The 14175-nt window shown below is 41.3% G+C and overlaps 1 protein-coding gene across 5 annotated transcripts; it reads right to left on the bottom strand.

Annotated features, from left to right (window-relative positions):
- Positions 1–804: 804 nt before the first annotated feature.
- On the bottom strand, positions 805–14159 carry LOC100760730 (zinc finger protein 665). Of its 5 annotated transcripts, none has more exons than XM_027433919.2 (5): positions 13945–14159; positions 12695–12856; positions 10420–10504; positions 7379–7505; positions 805–4618 (listed from the first exon to the last, which is right to left on the bottom strand). In XM_027433919.2, exons 2-5 carry the CDS (start codon positions 12727–12729, stop codon positions 1800–1802), a joined length of 3066 nt encoding a protein of 1021 aa, XP_027289720.1. In that variant the 5' UTR covers positions 12730–12856; positions 13945–14159; the 3' UTR covers positions 805–1799. The 5 variants fall into 5 exon arrangements, with proteins under 5 accessions (XP_027289720.1, XP_027289722.1, XP_027289721.1 ...); XM_027433921.2 differs by having other exon boundaries at positions 10420–10501; XM_027433920.2 differs by having other exon boundaries at positions 12695–12784.
- Between the last annotated feature and the right edge of the window lie 16 nt (positions 14160–14175).

The raw sequence follows: 14175 nt of genomic DNA, 5'->3' as shown, positions 1-14175 counted from the left end.
TGAGGTTCAATGAAGCATTACCGAAGCATAGGGTCTAAGAATTTAGAGGCATGGATAGACAGAGCACACTTTGGAATGCCTCAGACAGTTTCGTAGGCATGTTTTCATTTGCCCCCCTACAGACTGCTGTCTCTCTCCTCCCTCAATGCAACAAAGAAAGCAGCCTCCTCTCTGAGGCTCCCTAAGCCTACATGTTCTGTGTTGAGCTCCTTTAAGCAGAACAGCTACTACTATGCCAGTAGTAAGCCTGAAGTAAGCCTGAAGCAGTCTCAACCAACAATCTTCCACAAATTAGTAGACTCAAATTCTTTCTCCAATATCATTTTTCTGCTGTACATGCAATTTGGAGGAACAACAAATAGGGTCAGCACATTCCATTAGTTCCCCCGCCCCTGAAAATGCAAAATACATATGTATGTAGGCACCCAAATGGAAACTAACAACAGAACCAAATATGAAAGCCACTGAAATCCATGTTGCTGAACCCATGAGCTTTATTGGGATTAATTACAGGAATATGGAAGAGTGTTGTGGAATAATTAATTACACTGTGCAAAGATGTGGCACTGTGACTAGTTTAATAAGAAGCTAAATGGCCAGGCCGGGTGTTGGTGGCACACGCCTTTAATCCCAGCACTCGGGAGGCAGAGGCAGGCGGATCTCTGTGAGTTTGAGGCCAGCCAGGTCTCCAGAGCTAGTGCCAAAATAGGCTCAAAGCTACATAGAGAAACCCTGTCTCGAAAAACTGAAGGAAAAAAAAAAAGCTAAATGGCCAATAGCTAATCAAGGAGAATAGGTGGGACTTCTGGGAAAAGATGAATCTACGAACGGAGAGATGCCAGCAAGATGCAGAACAATTTGGAGGTACAGAACAAAAGAAAGATAAAAGCCATATAGTAGCATGTAGATTAAAAGAGATAATTTAAGATACAAGAGCTTCTTAGGAAAATATGTTTACCGAGGAGCCATTTATAGGGTCAAAAGGGATTCAAAGATACTTGCCAGCATGGGATGTAGATTGCAAACACTGGACATCTGGAAGACACTGCACACCTGCAGGCATACCCACAGGGTAAAGGATGCCCTATCTTCGTAGCTCACTTCATTTGTCAGAGCTTCACCTAAATAGCATGACTGGTGTATTTCTTCACGGGAGTTAAACACAGTGAATCCTGTCAAATTCAAGTACTTCTTGATGCTATTGAGTGGTTTATTTCCTGTCCTAATCAGATTCCCTAGGATGGAATGTCTTGGTCTCCAGGAAATGCCTACACAACAGCATCTTCATCAGGTTTCTCCATTTTGTATTCAATGTTAAATATTTGAAGTTGAATAAGTTATGTCTTAAAGAAATTTTTTTCTACATTTTCACAAGAATTTTTCCTCGGTATGAAAGTTTGATATTTTCTAAGATTTGAACATTGCTTAAGGGTTCCCATGCTTTTTATGTTCACAATGATTCTCTAGTATGGAGCCTCCAGTGGTCCCTAAGGACATAGCTTGCATAAAGAACATGCCACATTATTTACGATTCTCCACGGTATGTATTTTTTGATATTTTATTAGATACGAGTGAGGTAAAGTCTTTGCCACATGCAATACATTTGTAAAGCATCTCACCTCTATAAATTTTCTGATGCAGTCTTAAGATATGAGTAAGTGGTAAAGGATTTAGCACATTCACAACATTTGTAAGGTTTCTCTCCTGCATGAAATTTCTGATGCAATCTAAGGTATGAGCCCCTGGCAAGCATTTCTCACAGGCACCACGTTTGTAAGGTTTCTCTCTGCACGAATTGTCAGATGTACTCTAAGATATGACCCACTGGTAAAAGATTTGTCACATTCATTGCATCCGTAGGGTTTCTCTCCTGTATGAACTCACTGAGGGGTTGGAAGTCTGCATTTCCATACAGAGGATTTGCCACATTCATTACACTTGTAGGTTTCTCTCCTGTGTGAATCCTCTGGTGTTCTCTAAGTTTGAATTTCAGACCAAAGTATTTGCCACATTCACTGCACTCATAAGTTTTCTCCCGGATGTGAATCTTATGATGTATCTTTAGATGTTGTTTCTTAACAAAGGATATGCCACACTCACTGCATTTGAAAGGTTTCTCACCTCTATGGATTTTCTGATGCAATCTAAGATACGAACCAGTGGTGAAAGACTTCTGACACTCACTGCATTGGTATGGCTTCTCTCCCGTATGGAATTTCTGATGTATTCTAAGGTATGACCCACTGGCAAAGGACTTCTTACATTCGCTGCATTTGAAGGGCTTCTCGCCTGTGTGAATTCTCTGATGCAACCGAAGAGATGAAGAGCTGGTGAAGGACTTCTGACACTCGCTGCACTTGTAAGGATTCTCTTCGGCATGAATTTTCTGATGGCTTCTAAGATCTGAGCCAACGGAAAAGGATTTGTCACACTCGCCACACTTGTAAGGCTTCTCGCCTGTGTGAATCGTCAGATGTCTCACCAGCTGCTGTTTCTGGTTAAAGCCTTTGCCGCATTCGTTACACCTGTACGGTTTCTCGGCTGTGTGGATGTTCTGATGCAACTGGAGAGACGAACTGCTGGTAAAGCACTTGTCACATTCGCTGCACTTATAAGGCTTCACACCTGTGTGATTTGTCTGATGTCTCCTAAGTTGGTGTTTCTGAATAAAGCATTTGTCGCATTCACTGCATTGGAAAGGTTTCTCCCCGGTGTGAATTCTCTGATGCAGTCGGAGAGCTGAACTACTGCTGAAGGACTTCTTACACTCGCTGCACTTGTAAGGATTCTCCTCGGCATGAATTTTCTGATGGCTTCTAAGATCTGAGCCAACGGAAAAGGACTTGTCACACTCGCCACACTTGTAAGGCTTCTCGCCTGTGTGAATCGTCTGATGTCTCTTCAGCTGTTGGTTCTGGAGAAAGCCTTTGCCGCATTCGTTACACCTGTACGGTCTCTCGCCAGTGTGAAATTTCTGATGCAATCGAAGAGACGAAGAACTGCTGAAGGACTTCTTACACTCGCTGCACTTGTAAGGATTCTCCTCGGCATGAATTCTCTGATGGCTTCTAAGATCTGAGCCAACGGAAAAGGACTTGTCACACTCGCCACACTTATAAGGCTTCTCGCCTGTGTGAATTGTCAGATGTCTCCTCAGCTGCTGTTTCTGAATAAAGCCTTTGCCGCATTCGTTACACTTGTAAGGTCTCTCGCCTTTATGAATGTTCTGATGCAACTTAAGGTACGAACTACTGGTAAAGCACTTGTCACATTCACTGCATTTGTACGGCTTCTCACCTGTGTGGATGTTCTGATGCAGCCGAAGAGACGAGCTGCTAGTAAAGCCTTTGCCACATTCTCCGCATTTGTATGGCTTCAAGCCTGTGTGAACATTCTGATGCAACCTAAGATATGTGGTACGGGCAAAGGCTTTCCCGCATTCAGTGCATTTATAAGGCCTCTCTCCAGTATGAATTGTCTGATGCCTCCTAAGATGGTCTTTCTGGGAAAAGGATTTGTCACATTCACCACATTTGTAATTCTTCTCACCTGTGTGAAGTTTCTGATGGGTTCTTAGGTGTGTCTGCTGGGTAAAGCACTTGCCACACTCCCTACATTTGTAAGGTTTCTCCCCTGTGTGAATTCTTTGATGTGTTTTAAGTTTAGCTTTCTGAATAAAGGATTTACCACATTCAATGCATTTGTAAGGTTTGTCTCCTGTGTGAATCCTCTCATTTGCTTTACCACCCGAGGCAGTGGCAGGGGATTTATCACACTCATTAAATCTGTCAATTTTCTCTTCACTATGGCTACTATCATGCTCTTCAACGTGTGACAATGTGCAGAAGTTACTACACTGCTTAACTTCATGAGACTTCTCACCTCTATGAATTTGCTGATGTTTTTCAAGATCTGAGCAATAAATGGAGGACTTGCAACAGTCAGTAAATTTGTAAGTTTTCTCTTCAGTGTGGAATCTGTAATGTCTTTTAAACTCTGATGAATCATAAAAGCACTTATTACATTCAGTACAACTGTAGGATTTTTCTCCATAAGGAATGTTGTTAAGCACTTTGGATTGCAATAAATTCAGAAAGAAATCACTACACTCTGTACATTTATGAGATCCTTTATGTCTACTGAGGATTGAGTATGTCTTGAGGCATTTTTCACACTTCTGGCATTGCTCTGATTTCTTTTCACTGTGAATTCCTTTCAGTGTGAGTTCCTGGTTATAGTCAAAAGACTCATCAGCCTCTGTATTTTTGTGTTCTTCCTTTTCAGTGCAGATTCCTAGATTTTGGCTAATGATGGAACAGAAACTTAAAGAGCTTACACAGTCCTTATATTTGCAGGATTCTTCTCCCATATTGCCACTCCTTTGTCGGGTTGAGTTTAATAATTCAACAGAGGCATCTCTTTGGTTTCCAAATCTAATCTTGCAGTTTTCTGCAATATCACTTATGTCATAAGGTATACATTCAAAAGATTCATGAATAACTTTGCTAAGCTCGATACATTTAAAAGGCTTCTCTTGGAGATTCATATAATCATGGACAATATCCTTTGAACCATGGTGAAGGTCCTTCTTATATTCAACACACATGTGATGATTGTCTGGAAAATTAGCAAATTAAGGATTATAGGGATTGATTCATGAATAACAGATTCAATACCTGAAATTTTCTTAAGAAGGGTAAAGCAATTTGTAGGAATAGAGCTTTGAGCACATGCTTTTTGCATTTAACTCTCATTATAGGGAAGTTCAGAAGAACCTCCATTCAAACTGCAAGGATCACTAGTAACATTCTCATTCTTATCGAAACCTTGTAAAAGGTCAGACACCTAAGTGATCAAGCAATAATGGACTGTGGTAAAGGAGCACTCTGAAGGATCACATGAAGAAGATCTCCTCTGCTCTTGTGTATGTTTCTTAGACACAGTCACATTGTGTTGCCTTCTTTGCTTAGGGAACTCTCTTTGTAACCTACGCAGGAATGAAACTCACGATGATTAAAATTGTGCCGAGACTAAATATAGAGACAACATCTCCAACAATAAAGAAAAACAGCAACACGCTCACCACCAAAATCTGATTCTCTAATTTAAAACCTCTCCTTCTGAGGGCTCTAAGGCGGATGCTTGGATTCTCTTGGGCAGTAGAAAACAGAGTGGATATTGTTAGTGGAATGGAGGTGGGTGGGGATGGGAACAGGAGAGATCAGGTTGAGGAGGGGAGAATGGAGGGAGAGAATATGAAGAGAGACAACTGAAATAAGATACTGGCATGTATGGTGTATGTGTACATTTGTGTGTGTGTGTGTGTGTGTGTGTGTTTATGTTAGAGAGAGAGACAGAGTGTGTGAGTGAGTGAGTGTGTGTGTGTGTGTTTATGTTAGAGAGACAGACAGACAGACAGACAGACAGACAGAGAGACAGAGTGTGTGAGTGTGTGTGTGTGTGTGTGTGTGTGTGTGTGTCTTTATGTTAGAGAGAGAGACAGAGTGTGTGAGTGAGTGAGTGTGTGTGTGTGTGTTTATGTTAGAGAGACAGACAGACAGACAGAGAGACAGAGTGTGTGAGTGTGTGTGTGTGTGTGTGTGTGTGTGTTTATGTTAGAGAGACAGACAGACAGACAGACAGACAGACAGACAGACAGACAGAGAGAGTGTGTGTGTGTGTGTGTGTGTGTGTGTAAACAGTCCAGTAGAAACTCCCAGGATTCTATGACGTTGATCATAGCGAGGACTTCTACAAGAAGTCTGAAGTAGCCATCCTCTGTAACAAGGTAAGCCTGAAAATGCTAGGACTTGGACACCAACCCAGGCACAAATCTTCCACCTACAATCTACCCACCTGCAAGATGTGCTGTAGCAATGGAGGAACAGAATTGGTGACAGTGGCCAACCAATGACTGGTCTAATTTGAGGCCCACACCATGAAAGGAAGCCCATGCCCAATTATTGCCTGGATGACCAGGAATCTGTGGCTGGAGACTCACAATACATATGATTAAAAAGTAAATAAAATGATTGCTAATGATATTCTTATATACTCTTTTTTTTTAAAGATTTTATTTATTTATTATGTATACAACATTCTGCTTCCATGTATTTCTGCACACCAGAAGAGGGCACCAGATCTAATAACGGATGGTTGTGAGCCACCATGTGGTTGCTGGGAATTGAACTCAGGACCTCTGGAAGAGCAGTCGGTGCTCTTAACCGCTGAGCCATCTCTCCAGCCCCCTTATATACTCTTATATCACTGCCTAGTTCAATTCTCATCAGAGGCTACCAGCAGCAACTAACACGAGTAGATGCACAACCCACAGACAAATATTAGGCAAAGAGTTCAAACTGGAGATCTCCATCAGGTCTGTCACCTTGGAGCTCAGCAAACCGCAAGGAATAAGAGGAACAAGTGTGGGAGCCGGAGAGGTTGAGGACACCAAGAGAACATGACCCACAGACATCAACTAGGTACAGATCATAAGGACTCACAGAGACCGAAGCAGCAGTCACAGAGACTGAATGAGTCTGCTTTAGGTCCTCTGCATATATGCTATGGTTGTTAGCGTTATGCTTTTTGGGGACTTGTAATAGTGTGAGGGGGACCTCTCTGACCCTTCTGACTGCTTTGGGACCCTTTCCAACAAATGGTTGCCTCATCCAGCCTTAATATGAAGATTGTGTCTAGCCCTTTTGTGTTCTGGTTTTTTGGTTTCTCTGTGTAATCTTGACTGTCCTGGAACTCACTCTGTAGACCAGGCTGGCCTTAAGTTCAGAGATCTGCTGATTGATTTGTGACTCCCAAATGTTGGGATTAAAGTGGTGTGCCATCATTGCTTTGCTGTGTATAATCTTATTATATCTCGTTACTCTGTGTTGAGATCTCTGGAAGGCTTGTTCCTTTCTAAAAAGAAACGGAAGAGAAGTAGATCTGGGAGAGACACGGGGTTGGGGGACATGCGAGGAGAAGAGGTAGAGGGAACTGAAGAAGGGATGTATTGAAAACAAAACTCTCCATTTTTAAAAACTCAAAAATTGGAGAATAGCTTAATCCAATAGTAAAATCAAAACACTTTAATTACTCAGTATATTGCAATGTCTGTCCTTGTCCTAAATATTCAATTGTGTTTGTACTTTGAGGTTTTCATTAAAAACAAGTAACAGGGCTGGAGAGATGAAGCAGTACACAGTACTGGTTGCTATTCCAGAGAACACAAGTGTAAAGGAAGAACCAAGAAAAGAGCATGTGGGTAACCGGCATTTCCCTTATTTCTGGGAGTCTCTAGACAGTTCAGGGAGTTTACATCTATACAAATAGTTAAATACAAATGATAAGTCAACAATTCTACAAGAAGAGCATTCTCACCTACAAAGACTAGATTGCTGTAATTCTCCAGCATCACATCCACGTACAAGGTCCTCTGAGCAGAGTCCAGACATTCCCACTCCTCCTGGGACAGGTCCACAGCCACATCCCAGAATGTCAACAGACCCTGTAATGGAAAATTACACATTTACCACGAGCTGCTGGACGAAATGCTTTCCTAGGTAAAGGACAACTAAAAAAATAGAGATATTTTGTGATACCGGTGAGGTATGAATATTAGTCAAACACAGGTTTTCTAAATATGCTACAGAGAGGATCAGCAGTTAGGAGCACTAGCTGCTCTTCTAGAGGATCATAATTTGGCTCACAGCACCCAGATGGCACTCTTTCAGTTCCATGGTGTCTTATCCTCTCTTCTAAATCCCATAGACAGGAGACCCAGATAGCACGCACACATATATTCAGACAAATACACCCACACAATGAGATAAAAGTGAAAGTTAATGTTAACAAAAGGTTCTTTTCAGAATACCAATGCTCTATATTGTATTTCCTGTCTTTGTGTAAACAGAATGACAAAATGGTATCACAATCAGCAAATTTATAAGGAACCTAAGATACACACTTAAGGTCTAGATTCAGGAATGTACCTTTACAAAGGCTGTCTTGAAATCAAAGGTATTCACAGAATCGTATCTCACAAGCAAAGTTAGGATGAGCAAAATTGTGATTCCAAACTCTACAATGATCAGCCTTGCTCAAATATGTATGCTGTACCATACTTATTTACAGCTGGGCCTCACATGACTCTCTTCTAACATTCTCACTTTAGTCCTGAGCCCTAGGTGCAGTACTGCATGCTTTCCAGAACAAAGAGGTAGAATATGGAATGGAAAATTAATGGATGAATTAAAAGTCAGAGATTTTTCTTTAAATAGTAAAGAGTATAACATCAGTGCACAAATCCAGCATACAAAACAACCCAAAGACTCAACTATTTTGTCAAGTTTTTTTTTAATGCAAGTATTTACAGCCATAAAATAAATAGAAAAATCGGGCTTAGACAGTGTTAATATTCTATAAATTTGTATAAAAGTAGACAGACCCAATAACAATTTCAGAAATTCATCTCTCTATAGGATGAGAAAAGTATTTACAAATAAACAATGTAAGTGACAATGCATTCAGACAAAGTATAAAGATTTTGTGTTTGAAATGAAGGTATTAAGTGTATGAGAATTATTCTAACTCCCTATTAGGTTTGAATTTATTATTGCTCAGCACATTGGCCCCATAGAAAATTTCAACACTTCTTTTATTCAGTATTTGAGCTGAATTGTGTAACAGGGTTTTGGTTTGCAAAGGTAAGAATCACTCCTGATTTCTCCTTAATTTTTCCAAAAACAGAAGATACAGGGTTGCATAGTGGCTCAATATTGAATGTGCACTACAAATGTAAACCTGGGAACTGGAAAGATGGCATAGACGTAAAGGACATTTCACGTTCCTGCAGAGAAATTGAGTTTCATTCTCTCTGCAAACAGGGCAGCTCACTACCGTACCTGATTCGAATGCCAAGGGTTAGGGCTCCTCAGCCATCATATAGGCATGCAGTGTACAGCAAAACATCAAAACATGCAGATGAACACTTACATACTTAAAAGTATTTTTTAAAGAATGAAAAGGAAACCTGTCAACCTCAATAATTCTTCCAAGTATTTACATATGTAAACTATGGCTTCAGAGAAAGAAAAAAAAAGGTTGGAGGAGCCTTCTTCCTCCAAAAGAAAAAAAGCATTAAAGGAGACATTCATTTAGGTTTGAAAATTGATGACTTATACACAGCATCAAGTCAATAGTCTTTAGAAAATTCTTACTCATATATCCCTCATGGTGCAATATAGAGGTAGACAGCAGGGCTTACACACTGTCTTAAAACAATAAAATAAAAGACAGAGAAAAACACTGCTCTGTCTATTGCGAACTTAGCATGGAGCATTTTTTATCAAGAGTATGATATGTGCAGGATCTCTCCTGAGACAAAAAGATTTAAGGTATCAACAACACACCTATCATCACTGTGTGACATCAAAATGCAAAAGAGAACCCATTACATTGAAATTTACATCTCCTCACAAAAAGCATGAGTTTTGTAAGCAAGAGCCAGCCACACACTCCTTCCACTAACTGTGCTTTCTAGGGTGCTGAAATATTTAGTAATAGGATTCAAGACAGCGTGTCTCTGCTAATCCTACAGCGACGTAAAGCAAAGTCTCACGTACTTCCATGGTCACTACCATTAACCTGGCTTTGGAAAACTGACCATTCCTGACATGCAATCTATGTTCCACATTAAACTTTCCTTCCTTCCTAATATATAAGGACACAAGTCCATCCTCTTTAGAAAGCGGTCAACAATATAGTTCTCGCCATTACAATGGAATCTCTTACAAAATTACAGGTCTTAACCCCCTGAAAAATACATATCCACATACAAATAACCAAGGGAGGCTACAAAAGGGGAAAAAGCTGTGCTACAGAGCTGAAAGGTTTAAGGACTTAAACTTGAGAATCAGAAAAGAAAATCAAAAAACAGAAACAAACAAAAGAACACCAAAAACGAACACTGTAGTGATTTTGATAGGAATGGCCCCGTAGGCTCATAGATTTGAATGCTTGGTCACCAGGGAGCAGAACTATTAGGAAGTGCAGCTTTGTTACAGTAGCATTGGCCTTGTTCGAGGAAATATATCCCCGGGGATAGGCTGTGAGGTTTTCGAAGCTCAAGTCAGTTCCTGTCTCTCTCTTGCTCTTGCCTGCTGATTCAGATGTAGAACCCTTGGCTCCTTGTTCACTACTATGTCAGCCTCCATAACACCATTCTTCCCACCATGACAATAAAGGACTAAATCTTAGAACGTATACATAAGTCACATGTAAACATTTTCCATTATAAGAGATATCTCCTCACAGCAAGAGAAACCCTAAGTCAGATGACATAACCAGAGGAAGAGAAACAAAGGATCACATGTTTTCAATTATAAAAACAATTTGCAAAGAAATGTGGACATGACACTGACCTGGGGTGCATTGACAGGAGAATCATCCATTCTTCCTGTGGCTCTTCTCTGAGTTTCTGTCTCAGGAACACACACCAGAACTCTTCTTGACATTTCACAAAAATGCAAAGGTAAAATTAATACAGTGTCACAGACAATGCCAAAACACACAAGAACACCAAAACCCAAAATGACACTAAAGGTCTTTTCAACATTCCTACAGACAGGGCAGCGTGGAAGGGTATATTTGGAGTGGTGAAAGAATATAAATATTAACATTATCATTGCACCCAGAAACATGGCCTCTTAAAGTTGATGGAGAAGGAAGTTCACTTGAAGAAAGTTTGAAAGAACAGAAGTCATGAACTCAAGCCACACTGCAGTTCATAATCAAAGCATACATAGATAACTCAGAGAGAAGCTATCAAGAACACGGGAAATAAGACTTTTACATAAAGAATAGATAAATAAAGGAGAGATGAGGAATAGCGATCGTGTCTAAAACACAAACACAGTAAACCACTATTTCAATCTGGAAGGAAAAATACTGCTAGTCATCAACCAGCCAGGATAGTAAGACAAACAAAACACACTGTCAAAAAAGTCCCTGTGGAATGAAAATCCCAGAAGAAATGGAAATGTCATGAAGACAAAGTTCTACACTATTTTATGATGAACCCCTAAAAGAACTTGGAAGAGCACATGGTCACAGTAAAGGGCTCATGTGTCACACATAGGCCCACATTCCAATGCAACAAAAAATGAAGAAGAATTAGCAGGAAAACTGTGAGGAGAGGAAGATGCTTGTGTTCTCCAGACTTAATGAATCAAGAGGCACAAGAGTGGGCTAGTGTAATCTGATTAAGACAAAGGATAAAAAGGAGAATTAGGTAGAAAAGCAAGATTTCAAACTCCACTTTGATGATGATATCATACACACACAATGCCACATAGTTACCAAGAAGTCAACATGGCCTGGTGTTGCAAGACTTTAATCCCAGCATTCAGAGGCTAAGGCAGGTGGATCTCTAAGTTCAAGGCAAGCCTGGGCTACTCAGAGTTACAGAATAGCCAGGAATACACAGAAAGTGTCTCAAAAACTGAAAACCAACAGAGAAAAAAAAAACCGGACAAGTCAAGACCAATGTTTAAAAAGTGTCTTCTCCACAAACTCAGAATGCTAGCATCAACAGAAGACAGAAGAATGCATAATGAATACTAAGTAAAATATATATGCATTTAACATATATTAATATGTGTTTAAATGTAATTATGTTTAATATATAAATATATAATACATATTAAATATTTTGCTATATTTTAAATATACAATGATATAATCCATCCAGTATATGAGAATACTGACTCACTGTTAGCATGTACTCATTCAAACAAGTGAAGAAATATAAAAGGATGTTTTTAAGATTCTAAGTAGCAAATCCTACAAGAATTTTCTAAATTTAGAGAAATCTTCCTAAAACTTGAAAATGAGAAACAACAAAGAATTTAAAAATTACGAGATAAAGATCAAACCCACAGGTGACTTCAAAATATATTAAAATTACTGCAATCCAAAACATTGAGAGTTTACATGAAGACAGAAGATGGGAAACCAGAGGGAAGACAATGTAGGTAAGTTTAATAAGCCACATAGATAATAAGCAAATCTCATCAAAATCCTGCTGGTAGAATTTAGGAAATGGAGAAATTAACCATAAAGATAGAGAATCTGACGGAAGTACAAAATGTTCCAAATTATTTTTTTCATTTATTCTTTTTTTTTTTAGTTTTTTTTTTTTTTAGACAGGGTTTCTCTGTATAATCGCCCTGTCTGTCCTGGAACTGAATTTGTAGACCAGGCTGGCCTACAACTCACTGAGAACCTCATTAGTCTGCCTCCTGAGTGCTGGGATTAAAGGCATGCACCACCAACACCTGGCCACAATGCGCCAAATTTTAAGAGCAGAAAAATCCCACATGGCATCAACTGTTCTAACTAAACGTTAAAGATGATGAAAACATCAAATATTGATAAGAAGGCACGGTCAGTGACGGGAACGGCAGATGGACAGCATCCCTCACGTGAAAAACCAAATTAAATTATAATTGCCTCTGAGTATCAGTTCTTACATAGAGAGTCTTCTAATACCTACAGTAGGAATATTCTGAGATTATCTGCGGTGGAATTCTCTAGAATCATTCTGAATGAACTAGAATCTGGCAAAACCAATTTCATGCCGTGTTTCTACTGTCACTTAAGGGCTTCCCTCCTTGTCCCTCAGTCCCTGTACAACACCTGGGGCCTTTGCTACTGTCTCCTGTCTTCACCATCCAGGGCTTTTGGTTCTGCTTCACAGGTGAGCAGGACTGGGTGAGCAATGCGAGCCTGCGTAGGAGAAAAGGATTCTTCAGCAATCACCTGGAACATTCACGGAACAGAGATGAAAGATGCTAACACCTGTGACAAGGATAAGCATACAGGAGAGAGAAAATATCAGGGAAAAAAAGTCTCTCTTTCTGAGGAATTCGCTTCACTCTGTGAGATGGGAGACTTAACTCACACACGGCTCACACACAAGCAGAGGAGTTTGCCCAGGAACCCTGAGCAGGAGCAAGGGAGACAGCAAGGAAACTATCCTCACCCCCAGGATCCAGACTGCTGCAGTCTCCAACAGGAGGTTTCTGCAAAGAAAACTCTTAGAGCTAGACCTAGGCATTCCCACTCGTCCTACAGTAAGTCCACAGTCACAGTTCTGAATGTCAACACACCCTGACGTGCAATCCCACAGTCTGGACGCGTGTGCACGGGCAGAGAGCTTTTCTTCAGCCAAGGAGACATTTTCCTGATGCAGGTGAGTGATCATAATTTATTCGGGATCAGATTTCTAAACTTTCCTTTCATCAGTTTGCTAACTATAAAATATTGAGGCCTGATGGACCCTCACTTGCCCGGACCTAGGAGGCCACATGAGATTACAGCATGTGAAGACACGTTTCTGAACGCTGCATGTACATCCAACATCTCGGGAAACCTGACGGGCAGTATAAAAACTTTGCTTAGCACATGTTAACGTTTGCAGCCATATCCGCGGCACTCCACAGGGCGTAATTTCTGTTCAGTCCCCTCTGCACTGGTTGCTCATGTGGTTCCTATCTGCAAAGCTCCAGTGTCAGGGGCAAAACTGTCTTGATTAGGGATGGGGTAAAAACGGGAGAGTGAGGGAGCGTGGATGAATTTACATTCCTGGGGCTCTGGAACTGCCACGGCAGCAAAGAGAACCAACCGGGTTTGCAGAACAAGGGACACTGCGAATGCTCTGCCAGGTTGTTTTGGGAATTACTCTATGACACAACAGTCCGGCAACCGTAAGTGCAAAAAAAAAAAAAACCACGATGAGACCCACTTCATAGGATTCCGAACTTGCCGACAGCAGTAATGCATGCACAGCAGAATCCCGGAGCCGGCTTCCTGATGAGCAGCGGAGAAACCGCTCGCACCCCCGCTCCTCCCTCCCTCCCGGGTCCCAGCCCCGCAGCTCCTCTGACCTGGGAGCTTCCAGGGCCGCCGGGCTGCGGTTCCCGCCACTGCGCTGCTGACTGCTGACTTTCCCAGGCCGCCCCGCGAGCGCGGACACCGCGGATCCCGAGGTCTCAGGTCCCCGCGGACCCGCCGCGTCCTCCGCACCCGGCTCTGCAGCGCGCGGCTCCCCGGGTCCAACCGGGAATGGAGGGACTTCCGGTATCTTCCTCCCGGTTCCCAGGACGCGGCTCCTCCCG

This window comes from Cricetulus griseus, chromosome 9 (assembly GCF_003668045.3).
Source record: "Cricetulus griseus strain 17A/GY chromosome 9, alternate assembly CriGri-PICRH-1.0, whole genome shotgun sequence".
NCBI classification, from domain to species: domain Eukaryota; kingdom Metazoa; phylum Chordata; class Mammalia; order Rodentia; family Cricetidae; genus Cricetulus; species Cricetulus griseus.
The sequence above is the reverse complement of the archived record's forward strand: the minus strand, read 5'-3'. Positions and strand labels throughout refer to the sequence as shown.